At 39.4% G+C, this 16,840-nt stretch overlaps 1 protein-coding gene across 1 annotated transcript in view; it reads left to right on the top strand.

The window, feature by feature from the left end:
• The window catches only part of CWH43 (cell wall biogenesis 43 C-terminal homolog), a 59,485-nt gene extending 44,073 nt beyond the window's left edge, over positions 1–15,412 (top strand). Inside the window, exons 14-16 of the mRNA XM_077757800.1 lie at positions 3,588–3,649; positions 10,921–11,076; positions 15,150–15,412. Of these exons, the coding sequence (XP_077613926.1) occupies positions 3,588–3,649; positions 10,921–11,076; positions 15,150–15,228 (297 nt within the window). The 3' untranslated portion in view covers positions 15,229–15,412. The remainder of the gene's footprint in view (positions 1–3,587; positions 3,650–10,920; positions 11,077–15,149) is intronic.
• Positions 15,413–16,840: the final 1,428 nt, after the last annotated feature.

Below are 16,840 nucleotides of genomic sequence, written 5' to 3'. Positions count from 1 at the left end.
AGAGCACAAGCAGGGGAGGGGCGGAGAGAGAGGGAGACACAGAATCCAAAGCAGACTCCAGGCTCCCAGCTGTCAACACAGAGCCTGATGCGGGGCTCGAACAAGAACTGTGAGATCATGACCTGAGCTGAAACAGGATGCTTAACCAACTGAGCCACTCAGGTGCCCCTTTTAAAATATTTTAAAAATATTTTGAAATTTGTTTTTGAGAGAGAGAGAGCACAAGCGGGGGAGGGGCAGAGAGAGAGAGGGAGACACAGAATCTGAAGCAGGCTCCAGGCTCTGAGCTGTCAGCACAGAGTCTGATGAACCATGATCCTGACAGCTAAAATCGGACTCTTAACTGAGCCACCCAGGTGCCCCTTAAATTTTTTTTTAAAATACTTTTTATTACTATCTTTCTTTACGTAAAAGTCTGGACAGTACTGGTACGCTCCATGGTGTCAGGAATGTGGTCCTTCCATCCTGTGGCATCACTTTACCAGGTCTCTCTTCCCAAATTTGCCTCATGGTCCATGATGGCAGCATCCATGCTCTAGCTAGCAAGATAGAGGAAGGGATAAAGAAAGATCCAAGAGCACATGCAAGTTATCTCTAAAGGCAAATTCCAGCAAACTGACCTCCAATATCGTTGACTGGATGTATAAGAAGTTGGGAGGTACACTCTTAAATCTTGATATACACCCAGCAGCTAAAAATACTACAACTTGGGGAGAAAGGCAGCCACCTATAGGGGAGATGAGTGAATCCCTGTGACAGTGGATAAAGCAGGAAATAGAGTCAAGATAGACCACTGATTTTGGCTTTGGTCAAAGGGTTTATGATGGTGACATTATTAGAGAATACTGAAGAAAGAAGGGTTTTGCAAAGATGATAATAAATTTGGCTCTAGACTAACTCAAGGCATCTATGAGCTATTATTGGAGATGTCCAACAGGTAGCTGGATATATGGATTTGGAATTGGGGAGACCAATCAGGACTAGAAATTTAGATGAAGGAACTGCCTCCATCTAGGTAATCATGGAAACCATGAAAGTGGGTGGTACTGCTGCTGAGTTAGAGAAGTATAGAAGGAAAGACAAAACTCCTGATAACATTGCATTTAATGTGGCTATCGGAGCACCTGGGTGCCAGCGTCCAACTTCAGCTCAGGTCATGATCTCACAGTTTTGTGGCTTCGAGCCCCACGTCGGGCTCACTGCTGACAGCTCAGAGCCTGGAGCCTGCTTCAGGTTCTGTGTCTACATCTCTCTCTGCACCTACCCCCCGACAAATTAAATAAACATTAATGGGGCTATCATGGGATGATGGTGAGGGAAGAAAAGGGAGATTATTTCAGAAGAGAGATTAAGGAGAGGCCCAAAGAATAAAAGGAAATCCTGATAGGTATGGAGTCAGAGGCTGCATCAGTTACTTAGTACTGTGTAACAAAACACTGCAAACCTTAGTGGCTTAAAAGAACAATAATTTAAGATTCCTTTGATTTTGTGGGTTTTCTGTTCGTTCCTGGATTTGCTTCTGTAGTCAGCTGGTGGCTGTGGCTGGGGGTTCTAAGATGGTCCCATTCACATGCCTGGGGCTTTGGTGCTGGTCATCGGCTGGTTCCCTCTCTCCATGTGGTCTCATTAGCCCAACCGGTGCTGCATTTACCAGCTGTGTGACCTGGGGACAAGCTATTTAAAATTTCCAGGCCTCAGTGGCCCTATCTGTAAAGTGGTGAGAGTAATATCTGTTGTATCACAGGATGGATATGAGGATGAAATATAAGATAATGTCAACCTTGCAGGTAGAGGGACCTCAGGAAGTGGTAGCTCTGTATATGTATATGTATTATGTGCATCTGGCTGTATACATAAAATAAAATGTTTTATTTATTTCTGAGAGAGAGAGAGAGAGAGCGCGCATTTGCAGCGGAGGGTCAGAGAGAGAGGGAGACACAGAATCTGAAACTGACTCCAGGCTCTGAGCTAGCTGTCAGCACAGAGCCCGATGTGGGGCTTGAACCCACAAACAGTGAGATCATGACCTGAGCCGAAGTCAGACAGCTAACTGACTGAGCTACCCAGGCGCCCCGCATAAAATCAAATAAGATAAATGTGTGAGTACATGGTCTATAAAGTAAAAAAGAATGGTAGATGACGATATTGGGCAAGTCTAAGGAAAATTGCATCCTAATAAGAGAAGGATTTCTTATACTGTGTGTGTGTGTGTGTGTGTGTGTGTGTGTGTGTGTGTGTCTAAGGGCTTTGGATGGTGTTAAGGAAGAGGAATTTTATTTGATTTTTATTTAATCCTCTGTTGGTCACCACTATCATGGTCAAAAGCTGTGTCAAGACTGGCAGTGAATTCTTATATTGCTTTTTCTATTAGGAAGTTTATTAATGCAGAGAGGAGTTTTAATCATAAATGCTTGGATGAACAGATTTTTCTCTTTAAGAAATGAGTATTTGAATTCTGCAGTCTTAAAATTTGACAGCATCTTTTTAAAATCTAATAAAAAACACGACAGTTAAACGTATTCGTAGTTTATGGTTCCCAGTATATACAGCTGAGTGACTACATTTTTATTTCTTTCCAAGGCAAACCAGATAGTACTCTTTCCATTTTATTTGCTTTCTTCATCATTAATGTTTTAAAGTTTAATTTTTGAAATGTATTATAATTTTTTCCATGTATGCAGAGGCATTTAAATGTGTGGATGTGACTGTGGCGTATAAATAATAGTAAAAATTAACAAGCATCTTTGTGTTTACCAGTAAGCTTATGAAAAAAATGAAGAAATAGATAATAAATTGTGTTTTCTTTTAGTGATTTTAAAACATGTTTTAAGTTAAATTTTAATAGTAAAATTGAGAAATGATCAAAAGTGAGAATATTTTTTACTGATAGGATTTTTAAAAAGAAGGAGGAAATGTGTTCAGTATATAAGTTTCATATTTAGAGTTTTCCCAGCACATTACAGAAAAAGAATATGTTTATGTTCTCCTTCTCTGCTGAAAAATAACACCGGTCTTAAGCTTTCAACATCTAAAAGACTCATGATTACTTCCCAAATGTGTTTATTTCCAATGATTCAATTTAACAAACAGACTGAGCTCCTGCCGAATGCCAGGCGTTGTGCTAAGTACCAGGGAGCCAACGTGATGAAGGGTCCCTCCGCTCAGGAAGGGGAGGGTGGGGACCTATAAACAAATAACTGTACAGAATGGTGTAGCCAGTGTGTATAACGTATTGCATAGCATGACCGGTGGGATGCAGCCAGTTCTGCTTGGGATGAAAGACATGGAAAGCCACAGGAAGCCAGCGCCTGTGTGCTGATTCACCTACCCAACCCTCTCTGTAGACCACCTTCCCCTTTGTACCCCCAGCACCCAGTGCAGGGCCTAGATGGCGTCCAGTAGGTGCTCCAGAAATGTCTGTAGGATGAATAAATAATTTGGACCTTGACGGATCACTAGGAGTGAGGCAGAGAAAACAGCATGCACAAAAGCATATTTATTACTGTCCTTCACACATTTCCTTGGCAATTCAGAATAGAGCACTTTTTTTTATGCTTTAAACATTCTCTTCTCTGTTCTTTATTTAGGATATTGACAGCACAGATCAAGACAGATGGTGTGAATATATTATGTATCGAGGGCTGATCAGGTGAGCATAGGTTTTTGACTTTTGTTTTAGTGTCTATTACTACTGTGATCTTTTGGGTCTATCCCGGAAGGAAAAAACTTTAAAGAAGTAATTCATTTTGTTACTTTTTATAAACATTGATTTGGCTAGTTATACACAGTTTAACCATTTTTTTCAAGGCATGGTCTAATGATACAAGAAAGAATAAATGACAGAGTAAATAAAGCTTAATTACATAGAAAGGATACTGTGTAAGTTATTAGGCATGATAAACACATACCAGCCCATGTTAGGAATGGTACCGGTTTTGACTGTATGGCATAGTGGAAGCATCATGGGCCAAGGAATAAGCAAACCCTGGGCTGGATTCCAGCTTTGTCAAGTTCTAATCATGTAATTTGGGGTAGGTTAACTCACTTGTTGGAATCACTACTATATTGTGGTGAGATCTCTAGGTAAATTATATTTTTTTAAAAATCACCCCATATCAAACAGTGAATACTATCCATATAGGCATATATTAGTGTATATACATCCCAAAATAATATACCTGAAGGATCTTAAAATTCAAATATGTAACTTTGTAAATCTGTTATGAAGGTAGTATTTCCTTTAAAAAAAAAAAAAAGCTGAAACAGGTTTAATAGCAAAAAAGGGACTAACCGTTTATTCTTTGATTCATTCATGTATTCAACAAGTATTTATTAAATACGTATTATGTGCCAGGTATTGTTCTAAGCAGTAGGGCTGTAACAGGAACGAAACAAAACCCTTGACTGCCATAGAGCTTACGTTCTAGTGGAAGGAGACAGAAAGCAAACACCTAAGAAAGAGAATGGCAGGTGGTGGTACCTGTGATGAAAAGATGAATGAGGCCAGGTAAGAAGGATGGGGACAGAGAGTGCAGGGTGAAGGGTGGCTGCCGTGTGATCTGCAGGGTGGGCAGCAGCCTGGAAGACGTGAGGAAGGTCACCTGTGTCTGTCCTGCGGAGGGCACTGCCAGAAAAGGGAAGAGCAGGTTCAGAACTTTGAGTGGCGCATGCCTGGTGTTGGTTGGTATCAGTGAGGAGGCCAGTGTGGCTGGAGTAGAGAGAGATGGGAAGTGACATGAGAGGGGTAAGTGGGGACAGATCACGTGGACAGTGGATTGATTCACAGGTCCCTCCATGTATAGGGGTCTTCAGTGGAAGGAACATGCTGGAGACAGTGCCTGAAACCTACAGCTCTCCTCCTGCTAATACAGTCTGTTAGGAGATATTTGACTGGAGGCCCCTAACTACTCTCCTTGAAAAGTGCTGCGAACTCTGGTGTGGCCTTCTATGAAGGGACCTCTCTGGGCCTTAGACCCGCCTCTGCACAGGGCAGTTCATCACCCAGAGGTGTGTTGGCATTGGCTACCTAAAGTTAGGGGTTGATGTTGAACTGATCACCCCTAAGTAACCTTAAATTCTAAGATCTGTGGTCTACATTTATGAAAGAAAACAATTGCCTTCTAAGGATGATACAGAATCACAGGATCAGCTTCTCTCCCATTGAAGATGTGGCTTATTCAGTTATGAGTCATGGTCTAGTGAAAGCAAACTGTTACATTCAACTGTTCTTTACCTTATTTGTCATTCAAAAAGTATTGGTAGAACATAGTGTGTGCAAGGCACCAGGGGTATAAGCAGTAAACGAAAGAGAGAGGGATCTTTACCCTGGCAGAAGGAAGAAGTAATTCCATGATGTTGTATTTTAGGAAGTGATGAGTATGGTGGGGAAAAATTGAGCAGGGTAAAGAGCATCCAGAACACAGAGGTGTGGTGCCATTATAAATAGGGGGTTGGGTAGGCCTTACTGAGAAGGTGACATTGGAGCTAAGATTGAGAAGTGGACCATATGGTTATCTGAGAGGAGACCCTTCCAGCGACTAGCTAGTGTAAAAGCCCAAAGACAGGAGTGCCAGATGTGTCTGAAGAAAAATGAGGCTAGTGGGGCTGGAGTGTGTGTAGGGGAATGGAGGTGGTAGAAGAGGTAAGGGGAATATATGGAGAGGGAGGGAAGGTAGCAGATCACAAGGGTCTGTGGACTTTTATTAAGAACTTTGGGCATGACTTAATATAGTGGTGACCTTCATTCATTCCGGAACGATGCTATGGGTTCATATGCTTACTGGGGTGAGACAAGGAGACCCTTGAGATGCCACGATTATTCTGGTTACACTAATAACTCAGAAACTCCAGAAGGCCCAGAGCATGCCCACACGGCTGCAGGACAGACAGGTGACTATTATTTTGGTGTTTCCAAAGGTTTAAGGTGGGAGGGAGATGCTGAAGTGTTTGCTTTGTAATGTGTGTGATATCAGATTGAAAACATTGTGTTTACATTCATATTAAAGTGGTTGTTTTAGTGGGAATTTCTAGAAAACAGTTTATGATATAGACTGAAAAAAGTGTAAATTGAAGTTGTAATATTGCTAGTTGCCAAGGAAAAGTGGTATTTATAGTACCAGTGTCCATAATAGCTAATCATTTGGTTCTGTATACTTGTGGCCCAAGACCTTTACCACCTTTCCCTGGAAGAGTGGGGGTGGGGGGGAGCAGATTTTTATATATAAATGTTTACAGATATATGCTAAATATAGCTGGGTGGCTTAAACAACAGAAATTTATTTTCTCACTGTTCTGAGACAGAGAGTGTGTGTGTGAGCACGTGCTGTATGGTGTCTCTTCTTATAAGGATGATAGCCCTATTGGATAAGGATCCACCCCTGTGACTTCATTTAACTTAACTACTTCCTTGGAAACCCCATCTCCAAATAGGGCTATATTGGGGGTTACAGTTTGACATATGAATTCAGGGGATGACACAAATATTTAGTCTATAGCAGATGGAAATGTAACAGAACTAGAAGAAAAAATCCTAAATTTTATATGAAACCACAAAAGACCCTAAATAGCCAAAGCTATTTTGAAAAAGAAACATAGAGCTGGAGGCATCACAATTCCAGACTTCAGGTTATCTTATGAAGCTGTAATCATCAAAACAATATGGTACTGGCATAAAAATAGACACATAGATCAGCGGAACAGAATAGGAAATCCAGAAATGAACTCACAACTATTTGTGGTCAATTAATTCTAGACAAAACAGGAAAGAATGAAAGTGAATCACTTTCTTATACCATACACAAAAACAAATGCAAAATGGATAAAAGACCTAAATATGAAACCTGAAACCATAAAAATCCTAGAAGAGAGCACAGGCAGCAATTTGTCTGACATCAGCCATAGCAACATTTTTCTAGATATATGTCCTGAGGCAAGGGAAATAAAAGCAAAAATAAACTATTGGGGCTACATCAAAATAAAAAGCTACTGCACAGCAAGGGAAACAATCAACAAAACTAAAAGGCAACTTATGGAATGGAAGAAGATATAGAAGATACTTGCAAATTACGTATTTGATAAAGGGTTAGTATCCAAAATATTATATAAAGAACTTGTAAAACTCAACAACCCAAAGACAAATAATCCAATTAAAAATGGGCAGAAGAAAGGGAATCAAGAGCAAAAATAAATGATTGGGACCTCATCAAGATTAAAAGCTTCTGCACAGCCAAGGAAACAACCCAGAAAATTAATAGGCAACCAACGGAATGGGAAAAGATAGTTGCAAATGACATATCAGATAAAGGGTTAATATCCAGAATATATAAGGAACTCATCAAACTACACACCCGAAACACAAACAACCCAGTGAAGAAATGGGCAGAAGATATGAACAGACACTTCTCCAAAGAGGACATCCAGATGGCCAACAGACACATGAAACGATGTTCAGCATCCCTCCTCATCAGGGAAATACAAATCAAAACCACACTGAGATACCACCTCACGCCAGTCAGAGTGGCTAAAATGAGCAAATCAGAGAACTCTAGATGCTGGCGAGGATGTGGAGAAACGGGCACCCTCCTACACTGTTGGTGGGAATGTAAACTGGTACAGCCCCTCTGGAAAACAGTGTGGAGGTTCCTCAGGAAACTAACAATAGAACTCCCGTATGACCCAGCAATAGCACTGCTAGGAATTTACCCAAGGGATACAGAAATGCTGATGCATAGGAGCACATGTACCCCAATGTTCATAGCAGCACTCTCCACAATAGCTAAAACATGGAAAGAGCCTAAGTGTCCATCAACAGATGAATGGATCAAGAAGATGTGGTTTATCTATACCATGGAATACTACATGGCAATGAGAAACAATGAAATCTGGCCATGTGTAGCAACATGGATGGACCTTGAGGGTGTTATGCTGAGCGAAATAAGTCAGGCAGAGAAGGACAAATATCATATGTTTGCACGTATAGGAGGATTAGGAGGAACTTGACGGAGGAACAAGGGGGAGAAGAAGGGCGGAAATGGTGGGGGAAAGGGAGAGAGGCAAACCATGAGAGACTCTTGAATGCTGACAAAAACTGAGGACTGATGGATGTGGGGGGAGGGGGGGATGGGCATGGAGGAGGACACTTGTGGGGATGAGCACTGAGTGTTATGTGGAAACTAATTTGACAATAAACTATTAAAAAAAAAAAAGAGAGAAAAAAAATGGGCAGAAGAATGAGCACTGGGTGTTATATGTAAACCAACTTGACAATAAACTATTAAAAATAAAAAAAAGGGCAGAAGAAATGAACAGATATTTCTCCAAAGAAGACATACAGATGGCCAACGGACACGTCAAAAGATGCTCAATATCACTCATCAACAGGGAAATGCAAATCAAAACTACAATGAGATCACCTCACACCTGTCGGAATGGCTAAAAGAAAAAACACAAGAAATAACAAATGTTGGCAAGGATACAGACAAAAAGGAGCCCTTTTGCACTGTTGGTGGGATGCAGACTGGTTTCCAGTCACTCTGGAAGACAGTATGGAGACTCCTCAAAAGGTTAAAAGCAGAACTACCCTATGATCCAGTAATCGTATTACTGAGTATTATCTAAAAATTACACTAATTCAAAGGAATACATGCTCCCTATATTTATAGCAGCATTATTTACGGTTGCCAAATTATGGAAGCAGCCCAGGTGTTCATTGATAGATGAATGGATAAAGAAGAAGTGGTATATATACACAAAGGAATAGTATTCATCATAAAAAGGAGAAAATTTGCAATTTGCAGTGATGTGGATGGAGCCAGAGAATATAAGGCTAAGTGAAATAAGTCAGAGAAAGACAAATGCCATATGATTTCATTCATATGTGGAATTTAAGAAACAAATAAAAAATGAACAAAGAAAAAAAGAGAGAAAGGCAAACCAAGAAACAGACTCTTAATTATAGAGAACAAACTGATGGTCACCAGAGGGGAAGTGGGTGAGGGGATGGATTAAATAGGTGATGGGGATTAAAGAGTGCACTTGTCATGATGAGCACCAGGTGATGTATGTAAGACTGTACATCTGAAACTAATATTATACCATATGTTAACCATCCTGAGATTTAAAATTTAAAAATACCCAATTTAATGAAGTTAGGGGTTAGTGTTTTTCAGTTTCTGTCCCTAAGACCAATTCTTTGGACTTTATCTCAATCACCTGCACTCAGTAAGCACTTAATAAAAACTTATGGACAATGAGAGATTCCTTGTTTTAGTAGATGATTTGGATTGTCAAGTTCCTTATCTTCAAGGACTTTTAGAAGGACCTTGAAGGCAGTGTCTGTGAAATGAGTTAGAACTTTGATCTTAGATATTTGATCAATAAAAAGCCTAGACTCACCAGAGAAAGTGACCTACAATTACAGGGAACCGCACAGATTTGGGACCTGAGCTTATGTAAACACCTCAGCTTGTCAGGTAGCATCCACCCCCCTTCCGATGCTGGCATGGCTCTCCTTTTCCCCTCCCTGGTGGGCAGGCTTGCTGCCTCTACTTGTCCCACTCTGGGTTCCTGTCTCTATTTTGTATGTAGTTACGGGTCTTGTTTTAAATGTTTCTCCCACTACTAGACTACTAGTCTGGCTCCAGCCCCACCATCGTTCACCTAAATCATTGCAGTGGCCTCCTACCTGGTCTCCCTTCTTCCACCCTTTCCCCGGAGTCTGGTCTCTACACAGTAACCATTGCATTTCTGCACAGAACTCCTTGGATGCCATCCCACTGTCAGAAAAATATCTGGCCTTTATAGTGGTCTGCAAGGAGAGCTGTATCACCTGCCATCCCCAGCACCCGTGCAAACTCATCTCCTACAGTGTTTGCTCTTATGCACTCCACTCCGGTCATTGGTCATCGAGGAATTGGTCCTTAAAAAAGCCAAGCACATTCTCCTTCGGGATGTTTGCATTTGCTATGCCTTTTCCCTAGAGCGCTCTCCCTCCAGTATCTGTACAGGGCGGCTCCTTTACTTCATTCAAACTTTTGCTCAAATGGCACTTGGGCAGAGCGGTATGCTCTGAGCATTTACTATAAAAATGCAACCCCTGCCACTGAGCATTCCCTGTCCTCTTTACTCTGCTTAGTCCCCCAGGGGACTTCAGCCTTTTCACCACCTGCCAGATTGTATACATACATATTTAATCTGTCCTCCTCAACTAGAATGAAAGCTATATGAAGGCAAGGGCCTTGTTTTGTTCACTATTTATCCCCAATACCTAGAACAATGCCTGTATGTAGTAGGGACTTGATATATATTTGTTCATTGAATAAATGAATGACTGAAGCTGACAGGTATTGTTTGAAGAGGTAAAATATAAATAAAATAAAATGAATTCTTGGTTGCTCATGGTTCCCTCAATTTCCATCTGGGCTTCTCCGTAACTATTTGGATAACATCTACAAAATGCTTTGATTTCCCAGAGACTGAAAGCTCTAAGCAAAAAGAGGACGTGCAGTTTTTTTCAGACATACAAAATCTTTTCTATTAGACTTGTAAATGTGGATGAAAATATGCATGCGGTATTTGAATTTTTAAACGTAAGAAAGAATTTAGGCATATGCTCCTGTCATTCTGAAGAACACCTTTTCTCGATGCAAAACATAATTGTGTGATCGGCAATTTGTAGAGACAGAATATTCATTAGTGTATGTTTAGTTAATTAAGCCTGGGTGCATGTTCCTTATTCATTTATATAGTAAAAGCAATGTTTTGATAAATATTTGGAGTAATAAATCAAGCTAATTGTAGTGATGTACAGAGTAGGGTTATAAATGGGAAACTGGCTTAATAATGCAGGTGTTATCTATTAGATCTCATCAGATTTCTGTTCGGTGATAAAACCGTTACAAACCATGTCTATTTCTGCCACAGATTGGGTTATGCAAGAATTTCCCGTGCTGAACTGAGTGACTCTGAAATTCAGATGGCCAAATTTGGGATCCCTGATGACCCCATTAATTACAGAGACAACCAGAAAGTAGTCACAGACCAGAGGGCAGTTCCTAAAGAAATTCATTTCAATCCTAGGTGAGTGAATTCTTTCATGTTGTAACCTACAGTTGAGGCAGCACTTCTCCTAAATAGGACCTAAATAGTATCTCACAATGAGCTCCGAATTGTGGATGTTTCTAGAGGTTCATTCAGGTAAGCGATCTCATGGTAAAAATAATAAAATCCTGCTTGGGTTGAAGTTATGGTCCCACTTTCTGGGATAGAGAAACATGTACAGTCTCTGGCTCAGGTGAAAAAGATCACATGGGCATCATCTTCATCACCATCCCTATCACCACCCTCACAATAGCTAATATGTGAGTGTTCTGTGTCCCAGGACCTGTTCTAGGTGCTTTGGGTATTATCTCAATTAATCGTCATTGGGTTCGTACTCTTGTCCTCATTTTATGGGTAAGTTCAGGCTGAGGAACATGAAATGACTTCATTAAAGGTACATGGCTAGTGAATGACGGGCTAAGAACTAGGAAGGAAGCCTCTTGGCATCGTTAGGTTGCTGAGATTCTCAGCTCTGGCTACATGCTCAACTCACGTGGAGAGCCCCACCCAGACCAGCTCATCAGGACCTCTTGGAAGATCTGGGCTTTGAGTTTCAAAAAATTGTTCCCAGTTATTCTAATGTGCAATAAAGATTCAGCCTAGGGAGAGTGGATAATTCGTTTTCCCTGCAGAGATTCTAGCATGTGAAATATATTGGATTTTGTTTAGTATTAAATAGAGGTTATCTGAGAAATCTATTTTTGTAGCAAAATACGTGCTTTGGAGTATGTGCTCTTTTTTCTTCCTATGACTAGATAATGAGAAGAAGTGTTTGCATAAAACCAAACCCAGAACATATCCATATATGTTACTTTATTTGATATATATACTACTTTTACCAGCTAATCATTATGGAAACTTCTCAGACTATTTTATTTGCCTGTGTGGGTGGGGGGTGTGTGGTGGTGGTGATGGAATTTATCCATTTTCTTTTTCTTCCTTGTCTTTCCTTACAACAAGAAAAAACTGTACCAAAGTATAGGGAATGAATTTAAGAAGAACTAAAACCAAGTCTTTTTTTTTTTTTAAGAGATGGAGTGANGAGAGAGAGAGAGAGAGAGAGAGAGAATCCCAAGCATGCTCCACAGCCAGTGCAAAGCCCGACACGGGGCTCGATCTTATGACTGTGAGATCATGACCTGAGCAGAAATCAGAAGTCGGATTCTCAACTGACTGAACCACCGTATAACTGAGTCTTGATTGCTTGTATTACTATTTGATATCATCCCTCGTTTGTGTAACGTATTCATGTACAGCATGGGCTCTGGGGTCAAGCTCCCCAGTTCCAGTCCTCGCTCTCGTCAGAGAACAGCTGGGTAATTGCAGGCAAGCTGGCTAATCTCTCTAAGCCTCAGGTCTCTCACCTGCAAAATGGGGAAAATTGTAGTGCCTACCTCCTAAAGTTATTTGAGGTCTGACTGACACCTAGAACTCTTAGAATAGTAAGTGGAAATACATGTGGGGTTTTATCCTGTTCATGAACATACATGTTCAACATATATGTACATGTGCACGTGTCTGCCCATGTACTCTTGGCACATTTCAATAAAATTGTTTAGAAAAAAGAATAGTGCATGTTGAATGCTTAATAGGCAGTAGATACAATAGCAACAGTAATATTTATAGTAGTCACAAGAGAAGTGAAATAGAAAGTTTTCTTCCTTTTTTCGAATGAGGTGACTTCTTATATGGAAGCTAGAAAATCTAGGAAGGAAAAAGGTTTCCTGGTTACCTTGGTCTCATATACCAGGAGTATGGAGAAGTCCAAATAAAAAATATTTTTAGCTAATCACAACTGCAGACTGATCCAAACCACCTGTGAAAGGAGCTAGATCTGTTTTCACACTCAGTTTAATTATGAAAATAACAGAAGCATAAGTAGAAATCTGTCTTAATTTTAAAATTCCATATGTATATGAAAATGTATTAAATAAAAATAGTCAAAGAATACTGGTTTCACCAAAAATCTCATTCCTTAATTGAGCAAGTACTCATTGAGTACCACAGGGCCATCATAAACTGGGCCTGGTGCTACATACTGAGGACAAAATGGTGAGACCCAGCCTTTGTCCTATGGAGCTTACATTCTAGTGGTGAGATAAGCAATTCAGAGGTTACCACTGGTAATAGTTTTGGTACATCTTTGCTTTTTATATGAATATGTATCTATATATTGCCAGAGTCCCGCTCCAGCCAGGTCCAGGGGTCCCTGAAGGATGGACGGTGTCGGCCTGGGAGGGATGAGAGAGGTGGATTCTTTCTGGTCACCAGCCAGGCCTCTCCACACTGCCTGAGACTCAACTTTATTTTATGATTTAATGTTTGGGGGATGGCATAGAAGTGGCATTCTGATGATAAATCCTTTTATCAGTAAAAACTCTCCAGAGCATTGATATGCGAAAGGTATGGGGAACAGCACTGAGGTGGAATTAGCATAGCAAAGGCAAAAGTTAGTTCTTTGTGAGCAGGGGTCAATAGCCTGTTTATCGCAATGTTGCTCCCATAACCACAAAAGAAGAAGTTCCTACAGTAAGTTCCTTCACAAAGTACAATCAGCATATCAAGGCCAGAATGAGTCACTCCTAATACCCCTAATACCAATCAACAAGGTGCCTTGGGGGTCAGTGCTCAAGCAGAAACAATTGGGTGGGGGTGGATATCGCCATCTGAAGGTAAGAGTCCGTGCAACTTACCTTAACCTCACAAGGAATTCTTTCTCAACTTATGAGTTCAGAAACGGCTCCCAACAATATATCACACAATTATCCCAACTTTATAAATGTATGAAACATATATGTATGTACATGTGCATTTGTCTTTATAGTCATTTTATTTATTAACCTGATTTTTTTCATGCAAATACTACATGATAAGTTTCCTTCCATAGCAATGTATTCTTCTGAAAATATATTTTTGTTTTTTTATTAATAGAATTTATTGTTATATTGGCTTACATGCAACCCCAGTGCTCATCCCAACAAGGGCCCTTCTCAATGCCCATCACCCATTTTCCCCTCCCCCATCCCCCATCAACACTTAGTTCATTCTCTGTATTTAAGAGTCTCTTATGGTTTGCCTCCCTCCCTCTCTGTTTGTAACTATTTTTTCCACTTCCCTTTCCCCATGGTCTTCTGTTCAGTTTCTCAAGATCCACATATGAGTGAAAAAATATGGTGTCTGTCCTTCTCTGACTGACTTATGAAAATATTTTTTAAATGATTCCATAACATTCCAATATAGGGATATATCTAATATAGCTAACCAAGTTAGTTGTTTTGCACATTTGTTCTTTCATTATTATAAGAAGTCTTCTGGGGACTCCTAATTATAACTTTGGGCATAGCCTTGATTACTTCCTTAGGACTCAGTTCTAGTCATGGAATAGCAGATCAAAGGTGCTATTTTAATATTCCTTATTGTTGTTTTGAGATGAGAAAATAAACAGACCTCCTATCTCTGGCATTATGAAGGTTATTTGGTGGTTGTGATTGCTGATTAAGAAAAGGAAGTCAGTGGCTTCATTTGCTCAGGTCTTAAGTTCCTTTCTAGTGCCTTTTACATTTCACCATGCCAACGAGAGCTGTATAATTAATTATTCATCAGTAAAGTAAGCTGTTCCTCTGTAGCACCTATGGAAGACTGAGAAGTTGAAATTGTGCTAAAGTAGATCACACATGCATTAATGTAATAAAAATAACATTTCAGGTTTCATGATCCCTTCATCCATAAAATGGATATTTTGCAAACTGAAGACTAGAGACAAAATCTAGACTTTTATTTTCTGCCAAGATTATCAGCTAATAATTCTTAAACGGTTGTGCTTTTGGAATGATTCATAAACATGGAAAGAGGACTTCAAAGGTTAAAATTTTAGTCTGCTTTTCCCATATGCATGAATCCTTTCTTATTTTTTCATTTACTGATTTGATTGATCACATCTCTCTTGGTTTTATGATAGATAAGTAAAACCACAATAGATTATGGTTGAAATTTTATATAAGCGTGGACCTTTCTGAATGGTCTTTACATGTCAATTACATTTTTTTTTTTAGATTTGGATCCTACAAAGAAGGGCATCATCATGAGAACAATCACCATTTTCATATGAGTACTCCCAAATACTTTTTATGAACTATTTAAGACAGGATTCATTGACTGAGCAAGTCTGTGGGAAACAAAAGTATATAAGAAGAGATGCATGAAAGTGGGAAATTATACACAGAGAACCTCAGTTTTGAAAAATATGGTATTTATGCCATGGGAAATTCTATCAACTTATTTAAATATCTTACTAAATAAAAGCATCTCCAAATTGCTTTTCTTAAATTTCTGATAAAATATAGAATGTGGGGTAATATAAGAAAGTTTTACTACTAGAGCTAAAATAATAATAATGCCTTACCTTTTTAATGCTTAAAATAGAAAATTGATTTATTGATGAGCTAGAAGGACTACTTACAAACATTAAATCCAGACTTATTTTCCTCCTGGGACAAAGCAAGGAAAGAAATGTTTAATGATTAAGTCTAATTGTTAGAAGAATAATGTGTCCATATAACTCTTGTTGACTCATCAGAAGAAGCATGCCCATCACCATCCTTCCTGGAGCTATGATACAATCATCTGTCTTTTCTCCCATGACTGTACATGACACACTGTGGGGTCCTCTGCAGTCAGGCACCAGCTGTCAAGGAGCAAACCTCAGCACACAGACAGGTCCCACAGAATGCATTTTCTTCCCTAGCACCAAGCAGGTAGGTGATGGGGAGAATTCAGCCCAACAGCACCGTCTCTTTAGGGAATAGTAATTTAAATGTCATGGAGACACATTTCATCTTAAAATTGGAAAAGGCCCTAAATCTTGTTTTATCCTTTGGGGTAGACATCAGAAAATATGAGAGAGAAATACACAGGTTTTATGTCACAATCTAAGGGGGTTCCTTAGGTCTATTTAGTAAACATGTATTGAGCACACTGCCATACACAAAACAATATGTCCTGGGAGTTTTAAAATATATTTACATGAATCTTTCAGGGATCATTTCAATAGTTCATTACTAGAGGAGTTTTTCTGAATGTGTAAAGTACCCAAGAAGTGTGTTTGTATTTTCAGAATGCATCTGAACTTAAATGACCATCAAATTAATTTAGACTGCTATATATTTCAGATGCCATATATGAACCTCATGGTAACACAAACCCAAAATCTATGACATACACACAAAAAATACAGAGAAAGAAAACCAAACATAATACTACAGAAACTCATCAATCACAAAGATGGAGAGCAAAAGAAGAGGAAAGGAACAGAAAACTACAAAAACAATCAGAAAACAACAAGATGGCAATAAGTGCATACCTATATGCTATAACTTCAGATGCAAGTGGCCTAAATGCTCCATGCTTCAATCAAAAGACATAGGGTGGCAAAATAGATTAAAAAAAAAAAAAACTCATCTGTATGCTGCCTACAAGAGACTCACTTCAGTTGTAAAGACACATACCAACTGAAAGTAAAGGAATGGAAACACATTTACCATGAAAATGGAATAAAAAATATATATATAGTATCAAACAAAATAGACAAAATCAGACAAAACAAGACTAGCAAGAGACAAGAAGGGCATTACATAATTATAAAGGGACCACTCCAACAACAAAGAATAACAGTTACAAATTTAAAAAATGCACCAACATTGGGACACCTAAATACATAAAGCAAATATTAACAGACATAAAGGAA

This window comes from Crocuta crocuta, unplaced genomic scaffold (assembly GCF_008692635.1).
Source record: "Crocuta crocuta isolate KB4526 unplaced genomic scaffold, BGI_CrCroc_1.0 scaffold282, whole genome shotgun sequence".
In the NCBI taxonomy this organism is placed as follows: domain Eukaryota; kingdom Metazoa; phylum Chordata; class Mammalia; order Carnivora; family Hyaenidae; genus Crocuta; species Crocuta crocuta.
The sequence above is the reverse complement of the archived record's forward strand: the minus strand, read 5'-3'. Positions and strand labels throughout refer to the sequence as shown.